Source organism: Benincasa hispida, chromosome 3 (genome assembly GCF_009727055.1).
Source record: "Benincasa hispida cultivar B227 chromosome 3, ASM972705v1, whole genome shotgun sequence".
In the NCBI taxonomy this organism is placed as follows: Eukaryota; Viridiplantae; Streptophyta; class Magnoliopsida; order Cucurbitales; family Cucurbitaceae; genus Benincasa; species Benincasa hispida.
In genome coordinates this window covers 62012117-62033178 of record NC_052351.1, presented here as the reverse complement: position 1 = coordinate 62033178, position 21062 = coordinate 62012117, and the positions used below count along the sequence as shown (strand labels likewise).

General features: G+C 31.6%; 1 protein-coding gene and 2 non-coding genes across 3 annotated transcripts; all 3 read left to right on the top strand.

Moving 5' to 3' along the window:
- The first annotated feature begins 586 nt into the window (after positions 1–586).
- Positions 587–3849, top strand: LOC120073932 (magnesium-protoporphyrin IX monomethyl ester [oxidative] cyclase, chloroplastic). Its single transcript, XM_039026852.1, has 5 exons — positions 587–1135; positions 1676–1740; positions 2474–2801; positions 3109–3207; positions 3438–3849. The coding sequence occupies exons 1-5, from the start codon at positions 656–658 to the stop codon at positions 3699–3701; spliced, it is 1236 nt and encodes a 411-aa protein (XP_038882780.1). The 5' UTR covers positions 587–655; the 3' UTR covers positions 3702–3849.
- A 2728-nt stretch (positions 3850–6577) lies between these two features.
- LOC120074832 lies at positions 6578–6784 on the top strand. The gene has a single exon (XR_005481111.1). It is a non-coding gene; the product is annotated as a small nucleolar RNA U3 (small nucleolar RNA).
- Positions 6785–18514: 11730 nt separating this feature from the next.
- Positions 18515–18723, top strand: LOC120074830. The gene has a single exon (XR_005481109.1). It is a non-coding gene; the product is annotated as a small nucleolar RNA U3 (small nucleolar RNA).
- The last annotated feature ends 2339 nt before the right edge of the window (positions 18724–21062 follow it).

The window sequence follows — 21062 nt, the reverse complement described above, 5'->3', positions numbered from 1 at the left end:
AGGAAAACGACGGCAACTTGGTTAGAGAAGAGGTCGGTGCAGTGTTTAGTGTCTGGCCAATCAATAGTCTCTAAATATTTGTTTTAATTACAATGTAATTACGAATATTTCTTAATAAATTAATTGCAATCCCATTTGTATAGTTGGGGTAGTTTAGACTTTTATAAATTCGTTTATTTTTATTTTTAATTTGTTTTGTCATTTTTAAGAATGAAATTTATGATTTGCTATTTTTAAAAATGAAAAAAAAGTTAAAATCCACTATTTTTCTGGTTAGCCCATCAAATAATAGAAATGGACCCAATAACCCGGCCCAAATCTTAGGCCCATGTAAATATACCACCAGAAAGAATCCCACGTCTGTGAAATCGCAACCACACGCCTTTTAAAAGAAATTAAAAGAAAAAGGAAAAATAGGAACCGCATATTTATGTGCTTACATGGCATTATCAGCCCCAACAAGTAATCAGACAGACCAATAATTACAAGCCACGTGTCAAATCATTCAACAAAATCTTCAATTTCATTGGATGGATTATATTACATCACCATCCTCATATTTATATATCAGAGCTTATATTTCACTCTCTACTGAACTTCCTCTGTGTTTATCCCATCCGCCATTGCAGCACCTCCAAAGAAGCTCCCTCCATCCATGGCCGCCGCCGCCGAGATGGCTCTCGTGAAGCCTATGTCGAAGTTCTGCAGCAGAACTCCTGAATTCGGAAGCCCTAGAACGAGAGCAATTCCATTCTCTTACTCCAAATTCACCGCCATTAAAATGTCTGCGACTTCCTCTCAATCACCTCCTAAGTCTTCGAAGAACGCTAGCAAGGCTGCGATTAAGGAGACGCTTCTGACTCCGAGGTTCTACACGACTGATTTTGATGAGATGGAGACGCTTTTCAACACCGAAATCAACAAGAATTTGAACCAAGCTGAGTTTGAGGCTTTGCTCCAGGAGTTCAAGACTGATTATAATCAGACGCATTTTGTGAGGAATAAGGAGTTTAAGGAAGCTGCTGACAAAATGGAAGGAGCTCTCAGACAGATTTTTGTGGAGTTTCTGGAGAGGTCTTGTACTGCTGAGTTCTCTGGGTTTCTTCTCTACAAGGAGCTGGGAAGGAGGCTTAAGGTATTGCTTATGAATTTCAGAATGAATTGTTTCTGTGGAGAATTGTTTGGAAATCCTGTTTATAGCTGTATTGTTTGTTTTGACAGGATGGTCTGTGATTCTGAATTGTTTTTTTTTCCATAGTACTTTATACTTGAAATCTCACCAAAATGTCTTTGAAAAGAGTTTTGAGAACAAATGCAGAGATTAGAGAACTATTGATTACACAATTGTTTAAGAAGTGATGACTAAATATAGTTTGTGGATTTTGTAAGGATAATTTTAGGAAGTAAGAAACCATAAATCTAGAGACAGAAATGAAGTCTGACTTCAAGTTACACCAACATTGTTCTGTAGTAACCAAATTTAGTTTTCATTCAAGAGAATTGATGGTATTGTCCTCTGTTCTATTGTTCTATTATACTGCAGAATTGCTTCTGAGGTTCCAAATCATGATCTGATTTGTCACTTTGAAATCGCATTTTATCCCTTATATGTAATTTCAGCAATATGGATGGTATTTTTCTATCTCACTTTGCCAATTGTTTTGATGTGTTTCAGAAAACAAATCCAGTGGTGGCTGAGATTTTCTCTCTGATGTCCAGGGATGAAGCCAGGCATGCTGGGTATGTACTGATTTTATAACCTCAAAAGCATCACATAAGCTTCCTTTATTGTTATTAAATTTAATATGATACTTGAACTTTCATATTTATTTTCAACTTTGCATAAATATTTATTTTAGCCTTTTAATACTAATATTTCAAGTATCTAGCGTAAAGATTTGAATGCATTTGAAACCCAAATATTTACATCCAGCTAGTTTTTGATAATTGTGCTTGTTTCCACCATTCTTTATCATGATTTTCATCTTTAAGGATTATTTTTTATTATTTTTAACTTTTTTTATAAGAAGAAAACATTTGAATTCATAGCCAAATTCCTAAAATAAAAACAAGTTTTTTAAAACTACATCTTTTGAGGTTACAAAACTTGGCTTGAAGTTTGAAAGCAGTCCTAAAAAGTAAATATCATAACAAAGAAACCAATATGGAGAGGTAGTGTTTATTTATTAGCTTAATTTTCATAAACAAAATAACCAAATGGTTATTTAGCGTAGCTTTAGTTAGTATAGTACATGTACCAGCATTTCTCAGGAACAAAGTATTTTGATGATGTACCAAAATGTAACAAACGTCCAAGTTTACGAACTGAAATAAATTCAAAATATTATATGAAGTGAATGTACAAATCCAAATGATTTGAAAGTTTAATCATAGATTAAGAATAAGTAACAAAAATGTCTTTAAATTTGTTACCGTCTTATATCTTTTGATACTAACGTACCATTCATTGCAGGTTTTTGAACAAGGGTCTATCCGATTTCAACTTGGCATTGGACTTGGGATTCTTGACAAAGGCTAGAAAATACACATTTTTCAAGCCCAAGTTCATCTTCTATGCAACATACTTGTCTGAGAAAATTGGTTACTGGAGATACATAACCATTTACAGACATCTCAAAGCCAACCCTGAGTTCCAATGCTATCCCATTTTCAAGTACTTTGAGAACTGGTGCCAGGATGAGAACAGGCACGGTGATTTCTTCTCTGCATTGCTCAAGGCACAGCCTCAGTTCCTCAATGACTGGAAGGCTAAGTTGTGGTCTCGATTCTTCTGCTTATCGGTAATTCACGGATACTCGTTCTTACTGAAATTCGAGTAGAGTTCTACATTTAACAACAAACAACGGAAAGAAGAATGTTTCTGTTTTTGGTAATCTGTTTTTGAATACCATGCTTATTTACTAACATTTTTCTTTGTTTTTAGTCTAACTTTGAAAATGTTTTTGTCTTCATAGTCAAAGTTTTTTCAGAAAAAACCTATTTTAATAAAACACGAAACGAAAAACAAAATTGTTATCAAATATGGATCTGGTGTACTGAAGTTGACTTAAATGTTTGCCTTTTTTGTCTTGATGAAATATTTTGCAGGTGTATGTGACAATGTATCTCAATGATTGCCAAAGAACAGCATTCTATGAAGGAATTGGACTTAACACTAAAGAATTTGACATGCATGTAATCATTGAGGTAAGTTTGTTATCTACACATTTCATTCATTAGCCATGTGCATCTTCTAAGGGATAATTTGGGATTGTTTCAAACAGAAAATTCAAAGAAACTGTTCCTTCAAATTTAGGTCTATTTTAAACCATGTTCTAGCGGTCAACAATATATATCTGCCTAGTTAGAAGAACAAAAAAACTGAACTGTTTCATGACTAAACGTTCAACCAATTCATTTTACTTCTATTAATGCAGACTAACCGAACAACGGCAAGAATTTTCCCGGCTGTACCAGATGTTGAGAATCCCGAATTCAAGAGGAAACTGGACAGGATGGTGGAGATCAACGAGAAGCTGATTGCTGTAGGAGAAAGCAATGAACTTCCATTGGTGAAGAACTTGAAGAGGATCCCACTTGCTGCAGCATTAGTATCTGAGGTTTTGGCTGCGTATTTGATGCCTCCAATTGAATCTGGATCTGTTGATTTTGCAGAATTTGAGCCTCAACTTGTGTACTAAATTTTTGTACTTAGCTTATCTCCACTCATCTTTTTAGTATGTCAAGTTTGAATGAGTGTAATCTGTTATGTAATGTTTGTAAAAAAATCTCATCACAAACATTGAGTAATGAATTGGTCTTAGTTAATGAGCCTCCTTTTCTGCTGCAGCTTATTTTGATCTTTCAACTTCTAAATGTCCTATGTAATCAGGCTTTCAATTCTATTATTCTATTGAGAAATCGACTAAATATAACAAAATATTTCTAATATAAAAGACTCTTTTTAAATAAAGAAAAATGAGCAAACTTATTTATAAATATAACAAAATGTCACTATCTATTAGTGATAAATCGCGATAGACTTATAGAAGTTTATCGTGATCTATCAATCTATCAAATTTTCCTATAATTGAAAATATTTTTAGTAGTTTTACCATTTAAAACAATTATCCTAATATAAACGTAATATTAGCAATAGTGAATTTAAACTTATTTGAAAATCTATCAATATTGATATTTTATTGATATTTGTATTGATTGTATTTCCTTAAAATTAAGATGTCAACCTTTTCTTTTCCCTTGTAATTGAAAACCTTGATTGTAGTCCTAAATTTTGCATATATAAACAATTCCAATCTTTATCCATCTCTAGAGCTAATTTTAGAGTGAGGATGTAAGCATTTTTTTTAAGGATCGATAAATTTATAGTTAGAATTTAAGTATATTTTTTCCGTTGAGTTGGGTTGATTAATAAGTTCTTTTAAAATTTTCTTGAATTTAACTGCCGTTTCGAGTGATTAAAAAAAATATATTTTTCAAGACTTCATTTTCATTTAAATTGATAAAAACTCCTTAAAATAAATGCACACCTATATTTGCCGACTTTTTCTAAAAAAATATTTTTATATATAAGTTTGTTTTGTTTGTTATGTAATAGAAATGTTTTGGCAACGGTGGTGGTTGGAGATGGTGGCTGGAGGCGGTCACTGGAGATGGTGGGCAGAGGTGGTCATTGGAGGTGTGGTTGGAGTTTTTCATACAAATTAGAGAGAGATTAATCATTAAATACTCAAACTTTATTTTCCTAAAAGTTGGTTTCGATTGTCTATCCTAAACCAACTTATTTTATAAAGTAACTTTTCAAAATCCATTTTGAATGGTTGCCAAACACATAAACTTTTTTTTCGAAATAGTCTTTTTTTTTAAAAAAAAAATTAATCACTTGAGAAAGCATTCCAAACACCCTCTAAATCAATTTATAAACAGTATTTTAACCTAAGTTTTATTTTTTTTAGAGTATAAATTTTATCATTTTTTTTAGAGTATTAAGTTTTATCATTTTTTTTATTTGAGTTGAAAATAAATTTTCAATTCCAATAGGTAGTTGGATGAGGTTGCTCCGTCCATTGGGCTTGAATTTGAGGACGTTGGCAAATCCAAATGGGCTAGGGCATTTTGTTGGAGGAAAAGATATTCCTTGATGACAACCAATATATCTGAATGCATGAATTCAACTTTAAAGGAAGCACGCAAATTACTCGTTATTAGCCTCCTTTAATCTATCCGCAGTTTGGTTCAAAAATGGTTTTACAAACATCGTAGTCATTGGAGTTTCCAGCATTTTGAATTGTCATCGTATGCAGAGAACACTATTTGATCAGCTTTAAGTGACAATAGGTCAATGGATGCAAGTGTTCTTTTATTTACACAATATTTGTATTCAGATTGAGCCTATTGTTAATAGTAAACATTGTAAGTTATCGACTTTTTTTTTTTTTTTTTTTTTTTTGCAGTTTATCCATTAACCAGTATGAAGTTGAAGTGCATGATCGCTCAAACTAATTTGTTGTTAACATTCTGAATTGTACTTGCTCACGTCGGCGTTGGGACCTAGACATGATCCCGTGCTCTCATGCATGCATTGCATTGTCTCGTAGGACCTTCAACTGTAGTCATCCGCACATGATTTCTATCGTGTTTCCAATCCACGTTTGTTTTACAAGAAAGGAAACGCGGCCTATTGGCAATGTTCAATAACTCCTGCAATTCATGCAGTTGGCAATGATCCAGTTCTTCCTCCTAATGTGAATCATCCAGTTGGGAGCCTAAGAAAAAAGAATCACGTCTTGTTTAGAAGACAAAGCTACAGTCCTCTGTAGTCCGTGCGGTAGAGGGGGTCTTAATCGTAGGTCTTGCAAGGATCCATACATCATTGAATGCACTTATAGTGTTATATTTTTTAGTATTGTTTTTCTTTACTTCGCATTTGTTTCCCTCTTCAAAAGTTCTTTAATGTTCAAACTTAATGGCATTTATGAAAGGAATTTTATTTTGCATTGATATTGCGGTTTGTTATCTTACTTTTATGTTGGCAGTTCAGTCATTTATAAAACCTAAACCTAATTTATGTTGGTAGTTTAGTCATTTGTATTATTAGAATGAGCATAATTGAGCTGGACGTTTTAGAATTACAGTATGTTTATGAAATAAATCCAAAATATTCACATTGTATCACCAAAATGTAATGATATAATCTTTTTTTCAAAATCTATTTTGAATGATTGCCAAACACTTAAACTTTTTTTTTCGAAATAATCTTTTTTTAAATTAATCACTTGAGAGAGCATTCCAAACACACTCTAAATCAATTTCATAAATAGTATTTTAACCTAAGTTTTATCTATTTTTTTTTAGAGTATAAGTTTATCATTTTTATTTGAGTTGAAAATAAATTTACAATGGCAATAATTAAATTAGATTTCATAAAAAGAACTCTCTTTTAACTTAATTCAATCCACGCACTAAACACCTGTGCAATGTTGACAGCCAAGTCCCACATTGAAAAACTGGGGTAGAAAACTACGGTATTTAAATAGAAAGAGGAAGTTAATGGAGCACGACCTTACTTGAACAGGATCTGTTCTATAGGTTGTACAATGTGTCCTTGAGTTCTAAGGAGACAAGAACCAAAGTCTGGTGGATGATTGCTCCCTTGTGACTAGAGCGTGATTAATAACCTATGGGCCTCGGTCCGGTGGCTGTAGAGGATCGTTCTCAGCAGTCTCCAACCTGCTGGGATGGTTGCAAGGTTGTCTGACAGACTTCCTAACTTTTTTGCTCCTCATATAAGTTTTTTTTTTTTTTTTTCTAAAACAAATTTGGCTGCTTCCGTTTTCTGTGTTGCTTGGATGGGGGATTTGAATTTATGCTACTGTTATGGGTTTGGTGTGAAAAGATTAGAAAGATGGGGGAGTTTTACTTGGATGGTGACATTTGGTTTATGCTTGTAAGGTGTTTGATGAAATGTCTCCAATATCAGAGGCTAATTCATAAGGTGTTTCTGTTCTAATTTTATGTGTTCCTTGAATGGGGGCTCGATTTTCTGCTACTGCTAATAGTGGTTGTGTGTGAAGAGAAGAAGGATGGGGGGTGTTTACTTATTTGGTTTATGCTCGTAAGGTGTTTGTTGAAATGTTTTTTTCTTCTTTTCCATTCTTCCGTCGTCTTTGCATTTGTCTGGTGTTGTGAGTTATGTAGTCAGTTACTTCATTTATCTAAATTTTGGTTGTACTTATATCAGAGTTTGTTTTATGGTTATGTAGATTTTGTTAATTAGTTGTGAGTTATTTCATCTTTGCACTTGTCTGTTCCTTTATCACTATGATGTGAAGAAGCTTGTTGTGGTTATCACATTCCATGTTGGTCAAGTGATGCGTTTATGGTGTTTCTAGTACCCATAATGTAGAAGGCAGTAGTTTTCAATGAGGGTTGGTATGTAGAATTACACCAAAGCTCAACCCTAGAGTAGCCATGACACCATTGCTTAGGTTTTTCGCACTTGAAACACCCTAGATTATCTATGATTGACACGTTTCATACTTTTATTGATATCTCAAATTGATTGTTGGTTTTTGGATGGTATGTAAATTATTTTTTTCATTCATTAACTATAGATCACTCCATTATAGATTCAGAGTTAGACTCTTATGCATTATAAGGGAAAAGTTGTATCGTGGATATAATCACGAAATGCAATTTAATCTTTTACGAGTTATCTATGATTATGTTAGGTCTAGTGCAAGTAAATCCTTCATGAGTTGTCCATAATCATCTATATTTGAATATTTCATTATGATTCCATAAGAAAGAAAATAGCACCAATGAGTTTCTAATCACAATTGCGCTTGTTTGTAGTAAACCCTATGAAGGAAATCTCCTTGTTTTTGTGATTTATTGAATTATGATTGGACCAAAATTTCAATATGGGTGCGTAAACACGGCTGTATTTCAAATATCTTTCACTTCTTAATTTCTTTAAAATTTTTATTCAATAAAATAAAACATTTAGGGTCTATATTGCTTGATAGATAAAGTAGAAACAAAAATTTGAAAACAAAGAATTCAATGAAAACAAGGTTGTATCAAGTGATTCAATGAAAATAAAGTTGTATTTTTTGTTTTAGATATGTGTTTAGAAGCAGATTCAAAAATTGAATTTTAATTTAAATCGTTGTTTTAAATGAGTTTGATACTATATTTTATAAACCATAAAACTAATTGTGCCATGGACTAAATTTTAAATTGACTATAAATTAATTTATGAAAATGTTTTATGTTTAAAAAAATTATGTTGTTATTTTGTAAAATTATATAATTTATAATACATTACACCATAGGAGTTTTTTAAAAAAATAGAAAAATAAGAAAAACTAATAGAAATCATAATTGTGATATCTTATGTAATATTCACATAGGATATCACAATTTTAATCTTCTTTGATACAGGCTAGTAGAAATCTATCATGGTCGATCAATGATAGAAACTAATAGAAATATACCATTGATCAATGCTATAGATGTTTATCTGTATCTATTAGTGTTTTTTTTGCTATTTCTATAACTAGTTTGACATTTTTTTTTATCAATAAAAAATTTCCTCACACAATACTTATTTTAATTTTGATACTACACTTATAAATTATATATGTTTAATTTATAATAACATTATTAATAAATATAATTATGCATTTTAAAATTTAAAATTCAAAATCTAGTTATATTATAAATATAAAAATGTTATTTTTGGAATTTATACTATTTAATTTACAGAATCTGTAAACAATTTTCTGAAATAGAATTGAGATTATTTTAAATATATATTTGTTGAATTTAATGAATCTGAAAACATAAAATAGAATTTGATTTGTCAACCATATAAACCCTTGTTAGGGTGTAATTATTCATAAACGTATAAATTAGGATTTGATCCACAATCCATGTTTAGAAATTAGTACAAAGATGCTTAAATAACCTTTTCTCTGGGTACTAATTTTAAACTAATATAGAGTATCTTCAACCACCAAACTCAAATATTTCATAAGTTATATATTAGTTAATTGTTGTACTAAAAGTATTAGGGGGCATTTGGGCCCCCTATTTATGGTTGGGTGGGTAGTCTATAATAGCCCACCCAATGTTTGGGGCTCAACTAAAATAGTTGGAGCCCAAACGCTCCTTTAAGTGCTTGATTATTTTGGTCTGTTTCCTTACTTTCCCTCGTTTTCCTTACTCCTATACGCTCGATTATTTTACTCCGATTACTCTATCCTCAATGGCTCATCACATGTTCCTCGATGCACGATCACTCAATACCTAGTTTCATGGTCACTCGATACAGCTGCAATTGGCACGTGTATACTCGATCATATCGACGTCATACTCGATGCTCAATTACTTTATACTCAATTATTTTGAATTCAAAACATGGTTAAAGGTCACTCAATACCCAACTTCATGGTCACTCGATACGCTTGCTGTAACGACCAGATTCTTACATAATAAGGTCTGACCATTACGACATGCATACTTAGATTTTCTATTATGGGATGCATTTTGGTAAAAATTTCAAAAAAAACACATCTAAAATTTTATGAATTAAGTATCAAAACTATATAAAAGTTTATTTTAAAAAAACACCAGGATCCTTAAACATTAGCGTAGTGGAACAAAATGCCTATATGAAGAAAATAGTGAGTTTGATGGTTGGCCACTTGAGCGACGTCTAGTCATGCCACCTACGTTGTGTCCTTACCTACAAAGTCTGTAAAATAGGATGAGTATATAATATACCCAGTAAGTAGTTCTCACTTAAGGTAGTGACCAAATTCACAGTTACATGCAACATATCATGAAAACACATGATTGGGACCCAAAATAAACTTATAACAGCATGAGGTGGTCGGTTATGCTTCCAACGTAAGTTCCTCCGCCCTGGTTGGAAGATATGAGGACTTAAACGAAAACTAACTCATCTTATGATTAGTGGGTTATGCAATCAGTAGGGTTAGAGTCGCATCTAACATTAACCAATAGCATAAACGTAAGGTTGGACTAGAGGGGTGCAACCATACATACATTGCTAGTCCCTAGCATAAACATAACGTAAGATTGGGCCTAGAGGGGTGCAACCATACATGCTCTGTCAGCTCTGGAAGCATAACCTATACCTAATTAAAACTTGATCTTAACATAATCGTAAACAAACATAATGCATGTGGTCCCTTGTAGAGAAACGTGTTTTAAACATGTAATGCAACATAACAATAAGAACATAATAAAGCAACATATCAAAGGTACACTACTATAAAACACTTAAAGAGAAGGTGAGATAAACTACTTACCTTGATTTGGTATGGTTTAATATATTTGATAAAAATGCAAACAAAATTTTTTATTGATAAATTATTAGTAAAGTGAATGAACTTAACGATATTCTAAAACTGCAAACTTGATAGAAGGCCGAAAGAGTAGCGTGCAATAGGGGTTAAGCTACGTGCCAAGGTTGTGAATGAACTTAACGATATTCCGGAATTGCAAATCCGACAGAAAGTGAAGCTTATGAATATCATATTCCGCAGTGTGTATAATACAAAGTGTTTTTTGTCTGTTCCAGTGGATATGAAATTGGAGTATTGCGAGCTGCTTCTTCTAGACAACGCCTGGCCAACTATTTTCATCACCTGCTTTTCCATGTTTAATTTGGACATATCTATGACCTGTACTTTATAATATTTTTTTATGTTTGACTCCGTACTATTTGATGAACATGAATGTGATTTGGTTTTCTTTTTTTGTTGTTTGTGAAATTTCTCTATCTCTACATACATTTATGTGTTGGGTAATGATTAATATCCTTTGAAGATAATGGAATTGTATTTGTTGCATGCTCACGAAATTTGATACGTCAAACAAGGTTAAAATTGGTGGAATGGACAATACAACATTCAACACATTTTATACAAATTGGTGGAACAAACAAGTTTATTTAGGTTCGTGAAAATATGATATTTTTTCATTTAACATTTTTTCCTTTGATATATAGAAAAGTAGAATCAATTGTGATATATGCTAAGATAACATGCATTTAGTTTATATATTGTTATAACCAGCTATTATAATAATCTGCATCTCAAACACAAATTATTATAACCCAGACTATAATAACCTGCACAACAAACATAGACTATTATACTACAGACTATAATAACCTGTATACCAAATCAGACTACTATAACACAGACTATAATAACCTGCACTCCAAACACAGACTATTATAACACAGACTAAAATAATCTGCATCCCAAACACAGACTATTATATCTCACAGACTATTATAACTCATAGACTATAATAGCCACGGACTATTATAACCCACTCAGTACCCCAAACGCCCTCATAGAGTTAAATCAATTTATAACTCAAATAATTTAATTAGATTTCCTAAATTGAAAATTTGGTCTATATTATTGAAATGGAAGAGTTTTTTTTTTCTTCTTCTTCTTTTTTTTTTTTTAAAGTTCAATTGGGGTGGGGAATTTGAATACACTCATATGCCAATTGAGCTATGCTCAATTTGACGTAAAAAATTAGAATTTAGTCCTTATAATTTATATTATATTTAAAATTTAATCTCTAGCGACTACTATGACGATTTTATTAAATCATAAAAACTATTTATGAAGTTTTATCAAACCATAAATACCAAATTCTAACTTTTAAATAATGTGGACTAAATTCTAATATTTTCCAAAATTATAGGGATTAAATTTGAAATTTAACTTAAAAGAATTATCTTTTGACCTATTTCAATCCAACCCATATCCAATTAAATATAAATACCTATACCAGTAATATTGATATTAATAACATGACTCTAATATTAATGATTGTGAATTTAAACTTATTCGAAAATTTATCAACATCAACATTTTTTCGGTATTTTCATATAATTAAGATGTCAACATTCTTTCACATTGTAATTGAAAGCTTTGATTGTAGCCAGTGGTGGAGTAAAAAATTTTATATAGGGGACGTTATATGTACAAGTCTAATAAAAAAAAAAAAAAATCTATAAATGAATGTAAAAAAAAAAATATTCATACTTCAAATATTAATTAATTTATTACATTACAATTACCCTCTACAAGTTTTCTTGTTTTGAAATTGATTTAACTCTTCACTTACTTCTGGTTTGAATAGATAGTAACATAAACATCATTTGAAATACTATATTCTAACTAATTAGAATATTCACTTAACCAAGCTATATTACATTGTCTTGACTTCTTACCAAAAATTTTAAGTGAAAAAGTATGATTTCGAAGTTGACAAGGACCATTTAGTAAATATGCTACGAACTTGATCTCGAATATTATAATTATAATAATAAATTTTGGTTCTTAGACCAGGATATGCAACTAGTTTTTCTAGATTGATTTTTGTATAAGATCAATCAGAATAAAAAACATTTTTCTTCTTTGAAGATGATACCTCTATCGTCTTTATTGTTGTTTTTCTTTTATAATATCTCTCCATAATTTTAAATTAAATCTATAAAAGTATTAATAATAAGAATATTACATTCCATTATATAGATTTAAAGGCATAAATACTTAAAATCTAAGAAGATTTTAAAACTTACTTGTCAAGTTTGTATATCTATACGAATGACAGTAAATAATCCTTTGCTTGAACTCTGAAATTAATTTTAAAAACCTATAAGAGTAGATGTGAATGTAAAAATAATATGTAAACAAACAAAAATATATAAAGTGTAATGTGAATATAAAAATTATGTGCAGAAAATGAACGATATCTTTTTAATCGAATATTCTGAGATGAAAAGTGAATTTTGAAAAGAATGTAAAAAGTGTATAAACTGTCCAATCTTGTTACTTATAAAAAAAAAAATATTGTTTGATTATTTATTAAAAAAAATGGTAAGTTATTATAGTCTAAAGAGGAATTGGAGCGTATGATAGAATTTAAGGTTGCATTCTGAAAAATGGCAAAATTGCGCAGGAATAAGAATTATAACTTACGTGACATGCACATCCACAAATTTCTAAATCCCTAATTTGCCCTTGCCTTGTTCGTAGGTGTTGTTATTGATGAAACTACAAATACTAGATAATTCTAGAATAGAATATAGGGTTAAGGTATATATATAGGGTAATTGTTGATATTTGTCAAGGACAACTGCCCTCCTAATTTTGCGTTAACATAATCTCTATATTTTATTATTATTTTAGATTCTGTTTAACCAATTTTCGAATTAATATCACCTTAATTAAATATCCAGATTTTTCTACCAAATTTATATTTGAAATATCCATATGTTATTATAATTTATTTTATCCATATATTTTATTCAAATCTTTTGAATGGTTTATACGTATTCAATTTTATTTAGATCTTTATATTGTTTCTCATAATTTTATATATATATTCTTAATAAATTAGTTGTATATTTTTCACATTCTTAATAAATTAGTTGTATATACTATTTTTGCTATTATTTTAACGATTTGGGAAAAAGAAATATCACTTCCTAAAAAATAGTTGATTGCACAAGAATCGGTTGAATTGTTACTCCGTATATTGCCATAACTTTTATTGCTCACACAAAGTGTTCATCGATTTAGGTTTTCTTTTGGTTTCTTTAACAAGCTGGCTTTACAATGGATTGATGAAAAGGCACCAGCACGCAGCGGAAGTGACGAGGATCGATAAGCATTCTAATTCATTAATTTTGGCAAAAATGAAAACATGCTTAAACCGAGTTTAATGGGTTTCAAGAATATATCTTTGAAGAACCGTTGAAATCTCTATTTCCAGCTGCTAAATCATCAAAATCTTTGTGCAGACCACCACAAGATCTTCCCTACTATTCTCTTGGTGCTCTAGATTGAGTTGTGGGACTCAAAATAAGCTGGAATCAATGGGAATTTGGAGAAAGCTCACTACAACAACCCATATGAAGAACATTTTCTTCTACCTGAAAAAAATTCAATCAGTTACCTCACTTCAACTTCACTCCAATCTCTTCAATATATTACAGACTATCATGCAAAGAATTTGTTGCATGAGATGCAGCTCATGTTTAGAGTAAATGAAGGTTGAAGAAGTGGGTTCTTTGTGAGCTAGTTTGGAGATGAAGTTGAAAAATCTAATTTTTCATTTTCTTGTGTTTTTCTATTTTCAAAATCCAAAATTGATTTTAAAACCATATTTTATTTCTAAAACCAAAATTATTAATTTTACAAATTAATTTTATAATAAAATTAATAAATAATTATTTAAATAATTTAAATAATTCTAATTAATTTAATATCCAATATTAAATTAATTTTTACATAAATCCATCTTCATATATTTAATATACATTCTCCAATTCCATTTGATTCTAATTTGAATATTTCAAATTAACTTATCACGCTACTCTAGAGCTAATTAATTTCTGAGCTAGTAGGGGACCTCGTGGACCTACAGATCATGGGCTCCAATGATCCGACTAAACACATTAGACTAATCTAACCCCCATTCGTTAACTAATGGGTCACTCCACTAAAGCCCATAGTTGAACTCCCCTGTAGATATTTTATGTCCACTCGATATAACCATGATTAGTAAGTCAACCCTTCACAGGTTATTCGTAATAATGGCTGGGTCAAATCTCTGTTTTACCTGAAATTACCTCTTGTTCCTTAAGTCTCCACTGATCCCTAATGAACAATTGTTTTGTGATCCAATCAACAAAACTGAGTCCCTCTCAGGCCAGTGAGAGGGCGGGGCCCCTTGTTCAAGATCCAAAATTAGCACTTAAGGGAACAACCTCTCTACTATACCTAAAGTAGGTAGGAGTGAATTACGTCTTGCACCCTATGTCCCTAGCTATCTATCCAGTCTTAACCCTAAAATGGGAGGTTTATTGAGCCGGTGCTGTTGAGCCAACCATCACCTATGCAAATCTAAGGATAATTCCAAATAAACAGGAGTTCATAGTTAGCTCAAGATTAAGGTCAAGTTACCTAGTCATCGCTTTGAAATAGTCAGTCTTAAACAATAAACAGTGTTATAAAGTAAGAGTGACTAATTTTGTGGTCCGATCTTGTACAAACTCTTTTGCACATGGACACCCTCATTCCTCATGTCAAACGTGAACGAATTAGGATCACTTCCTTTGTAGCACTTTATAACTTCTTGTAACAACTACAGAGCAGGCCACATCCAATAGTGTTACCAGAATAAGGTACCTAACCTTACCCAACCTTATTCATATACTATAGTTCATTTTGACTATTTACTCGAACATGATCCACCGTTATGTCTCCAAATAAAGTTCAAGTACTCACCCAATAGTCAAGGGATTTTTAGGTTTATTAGATTTCTATCAAGCAATACATCTGTTCAATAACACCTTTATTGAATTTTTAGAATTAGTTCCATTGTTTACAAACCACGAGTTTTAGGACATAAAACCCAACATGGATTAGACTCCTCGTTAATGGTCGATGGGATGAGAATTCTCAATACCATCATTTTCAAAATTTTGAGGCACATATTTCATCAAATTCATCGTTCCAACAATTTGTGGAATATATCCAAGGTAAACTTTTTCCCTCTGGTGAGTTAAGTATATCTCGTTTGATAATATACCGGATTGGTTCTGCCAATTCGAATCTTGTTAGCATTATCGAAGATAAAGATATTTTGTGGTTGATGTTAGTGTTATCAGACTCCCCCAAAATTTATTTATGTGTGGTGGTTGACCATGTCTCATCTGTTGCCCCAAACACTTGAAATACATTGTATTTGAATAATAAATTAGCAAACATTGATCATTCTTCCCAACCAAACGAGGGCAACATTGAAATCGTTGATTTTCAAGACTTCGATTCCTTTCAATCTGGTATTTCCTTTAGAGTAGGTTTACTTTTTAGCAACAAGTCTGTATTGAAGAAAGCAATTTATTTGTTTGCTCTTAAAAACAGTTTTGAACTTACTATTACTAGGTAAAAAAAACTTCATTTGAAATTTGTTGCAAGGATATGTCTTGTGGGTGGTATCTACGTGAATCTGTATATAGAGGGGGTGGTGTGTGGATGGTTGGGAAATACATCGATATCCATCAATGTTCTATTGACATTGATAAAGATGGTCATCGACAAGCAACATCTTAGATTGTTGCTGAGTGTACAAAGTCATTTTTTAAAATGAATGACAAAGTCCCATGCCGACCTCGTGATGTTGTAAGCTATATGAGATTACAACATGGTGTAAATATAAGTTATGATACAGCTTGGAGAGGTCGTGAGATTGCCCTTAATTCCCTCAGGGGGACTCCTGAGTCCTCACATGCCATTTTGTCACCATTTTAGCTACATTGGTTGAAAACAATCATGGTATTTTTCTTGTCTATATTTAGTTTAAGCAATTACATACAGTCTATTTTGTCTTGTATAATCAATCTAAACGTTTATTCCTTATAGGAACATATACAACACAAGAATTTGATGATAAAGGTAGGTTTAAGTATTACTTTATGGCCCTTGCTGCTTCCATAGATGCATGAAAATTTTGTTTTCCTATTATGTCAGTTGATAGTGCTAGTCTAAAGAACAAATTTTTGAGACATTATTGTCTGCTTACACACTTGATGGCAATTCATAGATTGTACCTCTTGCATTTGCCATTGTCGATTCTGAGAGTGATGCATCATGGTCTTAGTTTTTTCGTAATCTTAAAGCTGTTTTTGGGGATTCTAACGACCATGTTATTGTGTCGGATGGTCATAAAAGTATAGTCAATGGTGTTAGCTCTGTTTATGATTTTTCTGAACACGGGTTGTGTGCATTTCATTTGTATAAGAACCTTGTTAAGAACCATAAGTCATGTCCAATTGAAGACACTTTCCATATGTGTGCAAGAGCATATACAATTGGTGAATTTGAGTATTACATGAGGCAGTTGGATCAGGTTGCTCCGTCCATTAGGCTTGAATTTGAGGATGTTGGCAAATCCAAATGGGCTAGGGCATTTGTTGGAGGAAAAGATATTCCTTGATGACAACCAATATATCTGAATGCATGAATTTAGCTTTAAAGGAAGCACGCAAATTACTCGTTATTAGCCTCCTTGAATCTATCCGCAGTTTGGTTCAAAAATGGTTTTACAAACATCGTAGTCATTTGGAGTTTTCCAGCATTTTGAATTGTCATCGTATGCAGAGAACATTATTTGATCAGCCTTAAGTGACAGTTGGTCAATGGATGTAAGTGTTCTTTTATTTACACAATATTTGTATTCAATTGAGCCTATTGTTAATAGTAAACATTGTAAGTTTATCGACTTTTTTTTTTTTTTTTTTTTTTTTTGCAGTTATATCCCATTAACCAGTATGAAGTTGAAGTGCATGATCGCTCAAACTAATTTGTTGTTAACATTCTGAATTGTACTTGCTCACGTCGGCGTTGGGACCTAGACATGATCCCGTGCTCTCATGCATGCATTGCATTGTCTCGTAGGAACCTTCAACTGTAGTCATCCGCACATGATTTCTATCGTGTTTCCAATCCACGTTTGTTTTACAGAAAGGAAACGCGGCCTATTGGCAATGTTCAATAACTCACTGCAATTCATGCAGTTGGCAATGATCCAGTTCTTCCTCCTAATGTGAATCATCCAGTTGGGAGGCCTAAGAAAAAAAGAATCACGTCTTGTTTAGAAGACAAAGCTACAGTCCTCTGTAGTCCGTGCGGTAAGAGGGGTCTTAATCGTAGGTCTTGCAAGGATCCATACATCATTGAATGCACTTATAGTGTTATATTTTTTAGTATTGTTTTTCTTTACTTCGCAGTTTGTTTCCCTCTTCAAACAGTTCTTTAATGTTCAAACTTAATGGCATTTATGAAAGGAATTTGTTATTTGCATTGATATTGCGGTTTGTTATCTTACTTTTATGTTGGCAGTTCAGTCATTTATAAAACCTAAACCTAATTTATGTTGGTAGTTTAGTCATTTGTATTATTCAGAATGAGCATAATTGAGCTGGACGTTTTAGAATTACAGTATGTTTATGAAATAAATCCAAAATATTCACATTGTATACCAAAATGCTAATGATATAATCTTTTTTTCAAAATCTATTTTGAATGATTGCCAAACACTTAAACTTTTTTTTCGAAATAATCTTTTTTTAAATTAATCACTTGAGAGAGCATTCCAAACACACTCTAAATCAATTCATAAATAGTATTTTAACCTAAGTTTTATCTATTTTGTTTTTAGAGTATAAGTTTTATCATTTTTCATTTGAGTTGAAAATAAATTTACAATGGCAATAATTAAATTAGATTTCATAAAAAGAACTCTCTTTTAACTTAATTCAATCCACGCACTTAAACACCTGTGCCATGTTGACAGCCAAGTCCCACATTGAAAACTTGGGGTAGAAAACTACGGTATTTAAATAGAAAGAGGAAGTTAATGGAGCACGACCTTACTTGAACAGGATCTGTTCTATAGGTTGTACAACTGTGTCCTTGAGTTCTAAGGAGACAAGAACCAAAGTCTGGTGGATGAATTGCTCCCTTGTGACTAGAGCGTGATTAATAACCTATGGGCCTCGGTCCGGTGGCTGTAGAGGATCGTTCTCAGCAGGCTCCAACCTGCTGGGATGGTTGCAAGGTTGTCTGACAGACTTCCTAACTTTTTTGCTCCTCATATAAGTTTTTTTCTTTTTTTTTCTCTAAAACAAATTTGGGTGCTTCCGTTTTCTGTGTTGCTTGGATGGGGGATTTGAATTTATGCTACTGTTATGTGGTTTGGTGTGAAAAGATTAGAAAGATGGGGGAGTTTTACTTGGATGGTGGACATTTGGTTTATGCTTGTAAGGTGTTTGATGAAATGTCTCCAATATCAGAGGCTAATTCATAAGGTGTTTCTGTTCTAATTTTATGTGTTCCTTGAATGGGGGCTCGATTTTCTGCTACTGCTATATGGTGTTGTGTGAAGAGAAGAAGGATGGGGGGTGTTTACTTATTTGGTTTATGCTCGTAAGGTGTTTGTTGAAATGTTTTTTCTTCTTTTCCATTCTTCCGTCGTCTTTGCATTTGTCTGGTGTTGTGAGTTATGTAGTCAGTTACTTCATTTATCTAAATTTGGTTGTACTTATATCAGAGTTTGTTTTATGGTTATGTAGATTTTGTTAATTAGTTGTGAGTTATTTCATCTTTGCACTTGTCTGTCTGTTCTTTATCACTATGATGTGAAGAAGCTTGTTGTGGTTATCACATTCCATGTTGGGTTCAAGTGATGCGTTTATGGTGTTTCTAGTACCCATAATGTAGAAGGCGCAGTAGTTTTCAATGAGGGTTGGTATGTAGAATTACACCAAAGCTCAACCCTAGAGTAGCCATGACACCATTGCTTAGGTTTTTCGCACTTTGAAACACCCTAGATTATCTATATGATTGACACCTTTCCATACTTTTATTGATATCTCAAATTGATTGTTTGTTTTTGGATGGTATGTAAATTATTTTTTTCATTCATTAACTATAGATCACTCCATTATAGATTCAGAGTTAGACTCTTATGCATTATAAGGGAAAAGTTGTATCGTGGATATAATCACGAAATGCAATTTAATCTTTCACGAGTTGTCCATTATATTATGTTAGATCAAGTGCAAGTAAATCCTTCACGAGTTTTCCATAATCATCTATATTTTGAATATTTCATTATGATTCCATATGAAAGAAATAGCACCAATGAGTTTCTAATCACAATTGCGCTTGTTTGTAGTAAACCCTATGAAGGAAATCTCCTTGTTTTTGTGATTATTTGAATTATTGATTGTGACCAAAATTTCAATATGGGTTGCTAAAACCCGTAATTTCAATATCTTTCATTCTTAATTTCTTTTTTAAAATTTTTATTCAATAAAATAAAACATTTAGGGTCTATATTGCTTGATAGAACAAAGTAGAAAAACAAAAAATTTTAAAAACAAAGAATTCAATGAAAACAAGGTTGTATCAATGATTCAATGAAATAAAGTTGTTATTTTTTGTTTTAGATATGTGTTTAAGAGCAGATTCAAAAATTGAATTTTAATTTAAATCGTTGTTTTAAATGGGTTTGATATTATATTTTATAAACCATAAAACTAATTGTGCCATTGGACTAAATTTTAAATTGACTATAAATTAATTTATGAAAAATGTTTTATGTTTAAAAATTATGTTGAATTATTTTGTAATATTATATAATTTATAATACATTACACCATAGGAGTTTTTTAAAAAAGGTAAGAAAAATAAGAAAACTAAACTGAGAAAACATTCACAGCATTAGATATCTTATTATATTAGTAATGTAGAAATCTCTTTGATACGAGAGTAGAAGATCTATCGACGGTCATCATGGATAGAAAGCGTAATAGAAAAATATACCTATGATCTAATGCGGTTATAAGAAGTTTATCGTTATCTATTAGTGTTTTTTCGTATTTTAGTAACTAGTTTGACATTTTTTTTATCAATAAAAAATTTCCCTCACACAAATACTTATTTGTTAATTTTGATACTACAACGTTATTAAATTTATATATGTTTAATTTTATAAGTAACATTATTTAATAAGATATAATTATGGTCATTTTAAAAATTGTAAAGATGTCAAAATCTCAATCGTTATTATTAAAATATAAAAAGATGTTATTGTTGGGAATTTACAGTATGTGTGGAGGTTACGAGTAATCGTTGTTAAATAAGTTTTTCTTGGAAATGAGAATTTGAGATGGGTATTTTGGTAAATATATATCTTTGTTTGAATTTAATGAATCTTGATAAACTAAAATTAGGAATCTTGATTTGTCAAGTCCATGTAAACCCTTGTTAGGTTGTGTAATTATTCGATAAACGTATAAATTAGGCTTTTTGATTCCAGCCGAATCAGTGTTTAGAAGATTTGAGTACAAAGATGCTTTAAATGAACCTTGTGTCGCCTGGAGCTAATTGTTAACTAATCTCTGCCTC

Coding starts and splice junctions, on each gene's coding strand:
- LOC120073932 (XM_039026852.1), top strand. CDS start 656: ATGGCCGCCGCCGCCGAGATGGCTCTCGTGAAGCCTATGTCGAAGTTC. Junction 1,136..1,675: donor AGCTGGGAAGGAGGCTTAAG/GTATTGCTTATG, acceptor GATGTGTTTCAG/AAAACAAATCCAGTGGTGGC. Junction 2,802..3,108: donor CTCGATTCTTCTGCTTATCG/GTAATTCACGGA, acceptor AATATTTTGCAG/GTGTATGTGACAATGTATCT.